The sequence below is a fragment of the Nannobrachium achirus genome (assembly GCF_963921795.1).
Source record: "Nannobrachium achirus genome assembly, contig: SCAFFOLD_605, whole genome shotgun sequence".
NCBI lineage: Eukaryota > Metazoa > Chordata > Actinopteri > Myctophiformes > Myctophidae > Nannobrachium > Nannobrachium achirus.
In genome coordinates this window covers 8,007-19,829 of record NW_027664594.1, presented here as the reverse complement: position 1 = coordinate 19,829, position 11,823 = coordinate 8,007, and the positions used below count along the sequence as shown (strand labels likewise).

Sequence of the window (11,823 nt, the reverse complement as noted above, 5' to 3'; positions counted from 1 at the left end):
CACAGCTAGGCTTCAACAGACCGCTTCCCCATAACAGCATCTTATTGTGCAGATCAAACAAACCATATATTATAGAGATTCCTGTCACAACGGAAAGAATGTGCACCTACTGTGTGACTGGGAATCTAGGCTACATGTTACAAGCAATACTATTTACTGCTCAACAACATAAATAAATATAAATACTAGGGCTGGGACTTTAACTGATTAATTGCAATTAATTAATTACAGAAAATTAACGCGATTAAAAATATTAACGCATTTTAATCGCACTTAGTTTTTGCACCACAGAACCTTCAGTTTTGGGCATACTGATCATAGCGATGCACCATTCAAGAAGAGAGAACAAACGCAAAGGGAGAAGTAGCCGATCAGAGCGCTTTGCTTGGCACAGTGGATGCAAAATTTAGATTTAAAAAACTCACTCGTTGATTCCCTTGTACAACAAAATGTGTTTTAATTGAAAAAAATGCTTCTCAGGTAAAATATCGATGTGCGATTAAAATGCGATTAATTGAGATTAATTAATCACAGAGCCTGTAATTAATTAGATTAAAGTTTTTAATCACATCCCAGCCCTAATAAATACACACACACACACACACACACACACACACACACACACATATATATATATATATATATATATATATATATATATATATATATATTTGTACCCGTACGGCTGTCATCATCATCATCATCATCATCATCATCATCATCATCAAAGGTGGCTGCATTTAAAGGACAACTTTGCTTTTTTTTTTACAACAAGGGTTCATATTTTAGATTGTAATTAGAGAAAAGAAAAGATGAGTGTTCAAATGTTTTCATTTGCTTTGTTCTATTGTTTTAGCGCATTTACCGTGCTAAAATGTGGGGCATGCATACGCATGGGGGCATGCGTACAAGTGGCTAAATATGTCTTTTTAGAAGCCAGCAGTTTCTTTATTGCTATTTACAGTAACACTTCTAGCCCCCATAACATAAGTCACATCCAACCATGAAAGGTTGCGTGGTATCTTGGGAATGGGCTTATTCTGTGTAAAATGACATATTTAACCACTTGTATGCATGCCCCCAACCACTGAAATAAGAATCTCTAAAACAATAGAAAGAAGTAAATGAAATCATTTTAACACTAATCTTTTATATTCTTTAATTAAAATCTAAAATATGAACCCTCATTGTAAAAAAAAAAAAAAAAAAAAAATCCTTTAAAAGTCTCTTCATGTGCTTCTTTGGTTCTTTTTTGTTATGTGCACATGATTTGGGCAGCTTCTTTATCAGATGACCATCAATCATGATAAATTGTTTCTCAAAATTGCTGGCTCAAATCTATAAATCAGGTCTTCAAATTATTTTTACTTCATCCAGACAAAGCTCCTGTATGGACATTGGACCACAAAGAAACTCTCAAACGTATTTCTGCTAGATGTTCAGCTACACACACACACACACACACACACACACACACACACACACACACACACACACACACACACACACACACACACACACACACACACACACACACACACACACTAATATCATGAACCCATATCAAACAGCTTATCCTGTGCATTTGCGCCCCCTGCTGCTGTTTGTTGCTAGACATGGAAACAAAGTTCAAGTTAAAATAATTTATATGACAGTGCTGCCGAGAAATATGAACTCAGAAAAGACAATCAAAAACACATAAAAGCACAATCTTGCTGTGTATTTGTCGAAGCATAGATAAGAAGAAGAGGGGGAAAAAGCATTTTTCAGCTTTTAAAATGAGGACAGAGGTAGTCTGTGTGATTTCACCAAGCAGGGGTCTCTTACAGTAAATGGCCTGTTGTTGCCTTCTGTTACCAGCCTGGTCCTGGGGACTGAGAACAACAGCTTGTTAGCAAATTACACAATTCTGCTGCTGATATGGTGTATGTCACTGTTATTATTTATCATTTTATACATTTAAAAACAAACAAACTGTAGAAAATTCTATAAATACACACACACACACACACACACACACACACACACACACACACACACACACACACACACACACACACACACACACACACACACACACACACAGCCTTTGTGTGCGACAAAAACTATTATTGAACTCAAGTCTCCATGGCATGATAGAAAAAATGTCATTTTGGGGGGAAATCTCGCAAAAACCCCAGGACAAAAATCCACTCGTCCTAGACAATTCGCCCTCCTCGCCCCCAAACAGTGGAATAAACTCCCTGTCGCGCTTAGAACGACAGACACACTCCCTATAGCTTCCGCCCTGGACTGTAAACTGTAATTTCCCCTTTAAAAATCGACATGTTTCACACACATTTAATTTCTTTGCTAAATAGCTACTATATCGATTTTAATCGAATCGTATTTCTATGAATTAACCAATATCATCCATGTATTGTATCGTAAACCATGATGTGTATCGTATCACTGTTAAAATGTATGTATCGTTACACTCCTACTTGTTAGGATTAACACTGATGGCAGGACACCGTTTCTTGAAATATATTTTATTTCTGATTTTGCAAGACTACATTGTTTCATTTCAATCAACATGACCACATTCAATAAGTGCAGTACTAACATGTGAAGCAGCAGAGACACCCAAGAGTAAAAAAAACATACACTTTCAGAATACATCACAGCAAAATAAGCAGAACAGCAGAGAACACAGCAGACATTTTGCAAATAATTTTCAATATAGTAAATCATCAAAAATATATCCATTCTTTATTCTGAAGTGATTACACAGAATACATAATTTAAAAAAAATACCTGAACTGCATTGGCAATTTAATTTGAACAAACATCCCTGTACATAGTTAGCCATTTCTGGCATAAATCCAGCACAACCAGCCAACAATTAAGACACTACAGCAAGGACAGAAATTTTACACAACTCACACTCACTTTTAATTTGACATGAAGTGTGAGGTATGTGGGCTTTCAAGCTGGGGCAGCAGGGTAGAAACTAGCTGGGTGAGCAAGGATGAGGCCTAGCGGCACGGGGGAGCAAGAGGGGGCCGCGGCCCCTTACGCGGACCATCTTGCCCCTGAGAGGTGAATTCTTTCCCCCAATGCTAGTCTAGCCGAAGTTGCTTCAAATGAACTAATGTGATGTCACGTTATAGAGTCTGTCTTTCATACTTTGTATTAAAAACATTGGATTAGAACATTCAACGTGCATGTTTTCATATAACGGCTCTTGCTGGCTGGCACAAACGGCTGGTACAATAAAACACCTACACTTAGTGCTACAGTAGTGTTGCCCACTCTGGGCACTGTGCTATATTTTATCCTTGAAGATTCAAAGCTTTGCTTGAAGAGGTTTGGGCAGATAGATTAGGGCCCAAACTATAAGTAATATGTTTAAAAGGATCCCTAATCCAAATAAACCAGGCTTAAACGAGACAATGTAAAACTTGATTACAGATTGATGAAGACAAGTTGGGTGTATAAATGAAGCGGAGAAAGCGGACGGGTCCAGTTGTTTTCATCCAGCACCATCCTATAGCACCCAGATGGCAGTGCCTTGAACTCAATCACTTGTCGCCCTGAGAAGAGGAGAGAGAAGAAAAATCAGTGATGTCTAGTCTGATTTCAACTGCAGGTCGCAGTTAAGTATCAGAACTGTCACATCTTGCGTCTGGGTAACGATTGTATTTTATTGTTGATTGAATGTCATGCTCTGACATCACGCTCTGACATCACTGCGATGTCAGGGGAACCGCACTAACAGAATCCCTTTTATGCCCATACCGGTATATGGAGATGATGTCATCAATATTAAGCCCTGTCTGTGAATACCAATATAACTTTATATACAGTACATGTCAGTCTAACTTATAGACTATACAGTCTAACCAGTATGGTTAGTTAGACAGGGATCTCCATATATGGGCATAAAAGGGATTCTGTTAGTGTGGTTCCCCTAACAGGACTTCATATGCCCATATATGTAGGCCACATCGGCCACATACAATCCCTTTTATGCCCATACATGGAGATCCCTGTCTGTAGAACCAGCCACACTGGTTAGACTGACTTCTATAGTCTATAGGTTAGAGAAGTGACCTTGCCGCTTTTCGCCCTTATGCGTCTTACTAGTTCATACTAGCTTGCTCGCACCACAAATATCAATCTACAAACGCACAACGGGTCACATTGCAGCATCATGATACGTTGTGAACTTGTAAATCTGCTATTTTAGGTGTGAGTCACTGTATAAATGAGGCCTCTGTCTTCAGCACTTTTCATTACCTGTGCATAAACATACACACACACACATGCATGCACACATGCACGCACGCACACACACACACACACGCACACGCGCACGCACACGCACACGCACACGCGCGCACACACACACACACACACACACACACACACACACACACACACACACACACACACACACACACACACACACACACACACACACACACACACACAGTACTGTAGGTCAAGATAGGAGTGAGGTTAAAACCTTGAACAAAAAGAAAGGAAACTTGACTTTGGTCCATTATATCTCCCCTTTAATAATACCAAATGTATTGTGTTTTATATCGTTTTTATCATTGATTAGTCACCTTTACAACAAGGTACAGCTTGTAAGCATCGGTCATTCATGGAACGAGAAACATGGCCAAACGTGTCCGTAGCGCCGACACAAAATTTGCCATTCGTGGAATGAGCATTTATTAACGAAAAACTAACGAAATAACCAAAAACTGAAATTGAAAAAACATATTTAGTTAACTGAACTAAATAAAAACTAGAAGAAAAGATAAACTTAAGAGACAAGTGTGCGCAGGATATTAGCTGACTTAAATGAAAATCTCGTTTTTAAATCACTGTCTTAAGCCCTATTTTCATTGAAATGTGTACCCTACAGTACAAGCTTGCAACGTGATGTATCAATTTTCAAAAACCCTGGCGTATTTTCTAAGAAAGTTCACCTAAATAATGACATGCTCAGAACATCCTGGTGCCTTGTCAGTTAAAGGTCAGAACAAGATGAAAACAGTTTTGCATGTTTGTGTGTCTTGTAGCTGCTGGTCAGCTCACCTCCTTGTAGCGAACGAACCGGCTGTCACTCAGGTAGAGCTTGTCTCCATCCATGTCACCCCTCTCACCCCTGAGGTCCTTTTCCATCATCTGGAAACACACGCACGCACACACACACGCAGGCAGGCAGGCAGGCAGGCAGGCACGCACGCACGCACGCACACACACACACACACACACACACACACACACACACACACACACACACACACACACACACACACACACACACACACACACACACACACACACACACACACAGAGAGAGCATTCAACTTTTCATTTTAGCTTCACTTGTTCTTCTTGTGTTTTATATTTCAACGGTTATATGGTTATATTTCAACACACACACCTTTTTTTTGGCCTTGAGATCAAGGTTTGATTTGGCGAGGACGTAGGACAGCTTGGACAGGGCAGCCTCTTGAGTCATGTCACCACCAGATATCACCCCTGCGTCTACCAGAGCCTGATGGGAGGATCGAGGAGGGTTACGAAATGGAAATAAAATGATTTTTCTATGACAAGACTGCAGTACTGTTACTCTTAAAAGAGTCATTGCCTGGCCGGTGGCGTATAACATTATCACAGTCCCCCTCAGACACTGGGTGATGTTGATGATGATGACACGGTCTGTGGCCTTTTTCAGCACCTCCATCAGCTCTTTGTTTTTGTCGGGGGCATTCCCAGCGCCAAATGTCTCCAGCACCACACCTTCCATGGGCGGTTGGAGGAATGCCTTCACCTACACCCAGATAAACACAAAAAACCTCAGATAAACACACCACATACATTCTGCCCATTCTTTCTGGCTAAATGAGCTAGAAGCATGTCTGAAAGGCTTGCCTATGCATGGTCTTTAGTGCAAGACTACCTGGCTGCAGACACTAGGGTCCTGTTGATGTCCACGGGAGACAGGAACATCAACAAGTGGCAGGAAGTGACCTCACACCTCTTTCTTGCTCTACCCCATGGAGGTTCTGTTTAGGGTTAGGGGGTAGAGTTGGGTTGTCTAAAAGATAAAAGATAACATGTACACATAGCGACAATGCGGCTCAAAGGGACTGTAGTGCCTTGGACTGCAAGGCAGAGACGTCACGTGACCTCCACAAGCGGCATGAAGTCACTTGACACTGTGAGGTCACTTCCTGCCACTTGTTGATGTTCCTGTCTCCCGTGGACATCAACAGGACCCTAGTGTCTGCAGCCAGGTGCTGCTCCTTTAGTGGGTGATTGGTCATGCCCCATATCCTGCGTATACTTTTTTCACAGGGCAAAGCACTACTGACAACTTTGAAACAGATCTTTTAGGTAGAGGTAAAGGAATATATGTAATGATACAACTGTACATGTGTACAGTAATTGATTACATTTACAGACAAAAGCAATGGCTTGTTGACTTTATAAATTCCATTCTAAGAAAAACAAGCACATTCCCCTCCTTATTTGAGACTAGTCTGTTATCAGAGATGCCTTCTAATCCTTTCAACTTCCATTTGGTGCAGTTTTCTAAAGTTCTAAAAAAATAAAATAATAATAATAATAGCTAATTTACTAGCTGAGCTGGTAGATGTGTAATCTATATATTATTAAACTTTAGATTGTGATTTTACTTTTTTTTTGTACCTATACCTATGCCATTATGGATGATAACCTAATCTGCAGTGAAATAGATAAATGGTGGTACTGTATTTACAATCTGATCCATGCTCAGCCCTGCACCAATCAAAGTCCAGATTTGTGTTCCAAATATTCAACATTTAATTTCAAGATATTTTTAAAACAGACAATCTACAAGCTCACAACGTGTTGCATTGCGCCACGCTGTGAGCTTGTAGATCGTCTATTTTCAAATAGCCGATGCATATACAGTAGGTTTACAGTAATGTGCTCATGTGGCCAATATTATGCTTCTTTTGGGCTTGTTTTCATAGACAATGGCTGATTGTTTCTCTTGCAGGATCTGGCAACACTGACTCACGGTAGCAGCAGTGATCCCGGGGAAGAGCCGGAGCAGACCCACGTTCTGGTTCAGCTCTTCGCTCACGTTGAACTTTTTAGTAGTGTTGGGCTTCCGTACTATGTCCCAGTTCACTGCAGGATAGACAGAGAGTTCAACAAAGGCAACATATAGGGCTATCACAATTATGACACCTTTTTTTTTTTTTAAGATGTGTTTTTTTTTTATGCCTTTATTTGATAGGACAGTAGACTGAGGAAATGGGGGAGAGATGGGGAATGACATGCGGCAAAGGCCGTCCGGATCGGGAATCGAACCGGCAACGCCAGCAGGCATCATAGCCTAGTATGTGGTATGCGCCTTGACCACCAGGCCAGCGGGCGCCCCACAATTATGACATCTTACATGACGATTAATTGTCAGTCAAATAATTTGGCTTGTAGGTTTGAAGGTGCACATGGCAGATATGACACATAACCTAAATATACAAAGAAATGACATATTTGACAACTTTATACTTTAAAAAGTCATTGATAGTGAAAATAGCCGATCTACAAGCTCACAATGCGTCGTAAGAAATGAAGTGACATTTCTTCCTCGGCCTAGTGGGAATGTGAACATTTTCACAGAAATCGTACTCTGTGATCATGATTTGATCCAAAAATCACACAAATCAATACAGAGTATTTCTATAGTCATGTGATCAAGACGTATCTGTCTGATATTTCATATTCCACTATGATTGTCTAACATTGACTGTTTTGAACAAAATGCGTAAAATCATGAATGCATCTTTCTGTAAAACATTGCACGCACATTCCCACGGTAAAATCGCGCTCTTTCAAACGACCATCATTTCGACCAGAGGGTTAGCGACTCACTCCAAGGTTAGGGTTAGGGTGAGGGTTAGAGTCGGGTGTCGAAAAGATGACATGTAGTAACAGCGACACGCTCCCCATTCCCACAAGGTCAAGGAAGAAATGACACCCGTTTCATTCCATTGACCTGTTATAGCACCACCCGCGACTTTTGCAAAACACATTTTTGAAACAAAATCATGTATGCAGTGTCCGATTGCCTTGAAAGGCCCAAGAATACACAGCAACCTTTTCACACTGGCTTATTAGCAACACCAGGAGGTCACAAACCTCCAAACCTGTGCTAGGAAGAGCACTGCTTCTAGTTTCTATGATTATTCTAAAACATTTTGATGATGAACACATGCACAATATCGTTTCAGTTTGCGGTTATTTTTTGTAAAGCCTAATTTTAATTTTCTATTCGATTATTATTATTTTTGTTTTGTTATTTTATTTAGTTAACAATAATAACCTTGGTTGGCACACAAAAACAGAACAGAACCCATTCCCATCCCTTGGTTACCTGTGATATCCACTCCAACGTCGGCTAGTGGGGACAGGTTAGGAGAATTGAAGGCACGGAAGCTCTCTGCATCCACCTTAGTCACACGATTCCCCCTGTACAGTTTGTCATAGAAGTACAGGCCGACCTGAAGACAGAAAGACACATGGTAATATGATATCTCATTCAATGCACAAAACCTTGACCTGTCATACCTTTACCTTTCCTTGTTTTGACCCAAACAAAATTGCAATAGTAATGGTTCAAGGTTTTTTTTATGATCCTTAGGGTCATCTAATAAACATGTAAAAAGTTTCAGGGGGTTCAAGTTTGGGTCCCTTCACTTACTATAAAAAAAAAAAGAAATCTTCTTTAGCATGTGAGGGGTCTAACTAGGGTTTTTTCATCATTCTGAATTTCATTTGTTTTGCACAAAAAACATTCCTCGGGCTAAAAACGGGCCCCACAAAACTGAGCGGACCCCAGAAAAAAAAATAGCCAGAGGAATGTCTTTTTTCTTTTGCAAAACAAATGCTTGCAGTCGATTCAGAATCATGAAAAACCCTAGACCCCTCACATGCTACTTAAAGATGGGGAGCCATGATTTTCCCCCCTATAAAACATGATTATCTACTATTAAGATTTTTTCCAAAAAAGTGTACAGAAAGAGTTAAAATTGTGTTTTTATGTGGCCACACCCAGCCCTATTCACTCACCTCAGGAATGACAAACTGTCCGGCAATCAACAGTGCCCCCATCAGGTTGTCTCTGCCATCGGTCCTAATCTCATAGATTGGTATCTGAAAAAACAGGCCTTCGTTTTATCAGCAGGCTCTTATCTTTGAACTGAGGGCAACAAACCACCATAGATCAGAATAAATGTTGTTGTTTATCTGTCCTGTGAAGAGAGCCGCTCTCACCTGTGAGCCAGTGACGATGATTGTCTTCCCCAGGTGCTCACACATGAAGGAGAGGGCAGACGATGTGAACGCCATGGTGTCAGTGCCATGGAGGATCACAAAACCATCATAGTCCTCATAGTTTTCCTGCAGCCAAATATACCACACACGAGACACCACGTTACTGATTATGGAATATTTCACAAGCTATACATGCATGCACAATGACAACCAAATAAAGAATATTGATGAAAATTGCCCATTGGTGGAATATGGTTTCTAGATTCAGTGACAAAATGCTTTATAATGTAATAAAGGCAGGCCATGTTAATGTTCAAGGGTGTAAAATGTAATTAGTACCTCAATAGTCTTTCCAATTTTGATCCAGTCTTTTTCTGACATGTTGCTTGAGTCCAGCAAAGGGCTGTACTCCAAAATCCGGTACACTATCCGTTGCTTGAGTTTATTAAGCCTGGATTAAGAAACAAGTTCAATAATATAGCTGCAAGCAGCGATAAAGTGGTCAAGCAGAAAAAAGCAGGAAAGTAAAAAAACAGTAAGGGAAAAGCAGGAAAAGTGGTAGTGCCCTTCCGAGCACAGGTCTCCGCCAGATCAGACAGGTTATTGTGGCCTCCTGGTGGAGATATAATTGCAGATGCTGAGGGAGATGGATTGCTGAGGAGGAGCACCACACCTACCATCTGCTCCTACTTGGCGCAGCACTTACCGCACCAAAGCCATGCTACTCATACACTCAGTTAGTGGTGCCCGGGATTGTACTCATTGTTTCATTCTTGCCTCTTATGCACAGAATGGACGGTTAAAGCAATTGTAGCTGCTTACACTTTTATTAACAAGTCTCAGATAGAACGTAACACATTACAAAACACTGGCTCTCTCAGCCTGGCTGCACTGGTGAGTCACACTGAAACCAGTCCGTGTGGAAACATGTACCCACATAACAATCCTATTGTTACATCCTTTTTCTTTTGAAGTGTAATCTCTTAATCAAAAAATGCAACAACATCACATAAACATAACTCGTATTCCAAAGTGCAATAACTTCAACTGAAAATAAAATGATTCTCTTATCTGAGCAATTCAAAATACTTTCAGAAATAGCAAATAGAAATCTCAACAACATTACTCAAAGGCAAAATCACATAACTGAAATAGACTCACAGGTACAAAATCACATCCTTGGCAAATTCAACAAATTCGATATTACATTCAATAATCCCCCCCCCCCCCCCCCTTTCTTTTACCCCCCCAAAGGCCATTTGTCACATTAGTGACCACATATCAATGTGCATAGTCCTGTAAGTACATTGGCTTAACAACCGGTCGGCCACATCTGGTAGTCACAGGCTGTTGTGCATCAGTCATGACTCTCTCAGTGGTCGTGATTCTGTCAGGGGTTGCAACTCTATCAGGGGTCGTGACTGCTTACACTTTTATTAACAAGTCTCAGATACTGTAGAACGTAGCACATTACAAAAACTGGCTCTCTCAGCCTGGCTGCACTGGTGAGTCACACTGAAACCGGTCCGTGTGGAAACATGTACCCACATAACAATTCTATTGTTACACCCATGACATGGTGGGCCACAGGCAAGAGCTCTACCAACTACCCAGACACATGAACCAGTCAAACCAATTTGCTTAAATGTATAAGGTAATTGGTTGTAGTTTAACAATTATCTTATACTATTTTAGGTCTCCAACGGCTATTTTACTAGAGTTGTTATTTTTTATTTTTTTCCTTTTTTTTATGTCCAATGAATTGCTGAACTAAGCTAACATACGTTATACCCAACAGTACACCACAGTAAAAAAGTTAATAAAAGTTAATAATTAAAAAAAACATATACCTTAAAGACATATCCCTCCTTAATTTGCCTTTTTTCATAAATGTTCCTACCTGGTTTGGTGGATTTCTGTTATTTTTGCTCCTCATCCGAGTTTTGACGACCACCTCCTCACAGCTAAAATGGGGCTGCGTAGCTACGTAGGTAAGGCTATTCTAGAAGCTTACTACGCTAAAGCTTACTACACTAAAAGCGTACATTATCTTCTCATTCATACTACTAGATTCTAGTGATCAACAGACTAACTAGATTACTAGATTATATTCTTTTGCTGCTATTTTTTTAAATACCACAATGCCTTGTTGTGTATACTGGCTGTAATAACTCCAGGACAAAGCCTTCTTTGTGCTACAGAAGTTACGCTAAAAGTGTAGTAACTGAAAATCTTGCAATACGCTAGAATCTCACTTTGGAAACAGCGTCATTGTTTACAGCCTGTTTCTCATCTGGGTCAATATGTGGTGGACTAATAACACTTCGGGTGGTCTCAAGGAACTATACGATTCATGAAGAAAAAAGTAGCTGGGGGCACGGTGGCGCAGTGGTTAGCGCTTCGCCTCACAGCTAGAAGGTCCGGGGTTCGATTCCCACCAGGGGACGCTGTGGGTGCTGGGGGCGTGTTCCTCCCTCCGCATCATCAGTGCCC

General features: G+C 40.5%; 1 protein-coding gene across 1 annotated transcript; it reads right to left on the bottom strand.

Moving 5' to 3' along the window:
• Positions 1-5,091: 5,091 nt before the first annotated feature.
• On the bottom strand, positions 5,092-10,050 carry LOC308280906 (60 kDa lysophospholipase-like; the record flags this gene model as incomplete). The annotated part of the gene is made up of 9 exons (XM_080755212.1): positions 5,092-5,181; positions 5,444-5,557; positions 5,633-5,833; positions 7,070-7,182; positions 8,432-8,558; positions 9,127-9,210; positions 9,331-9,456; positions 9,670-9,781; positions 10,037-10,050. Coding segments are annotated over 9 exons (981 nt in total), but the record flags the coding sequence as incomplete, so codon positions are not given.
• Positions 10,051-11,823: the final 1,773 nt, after the last annotated feature.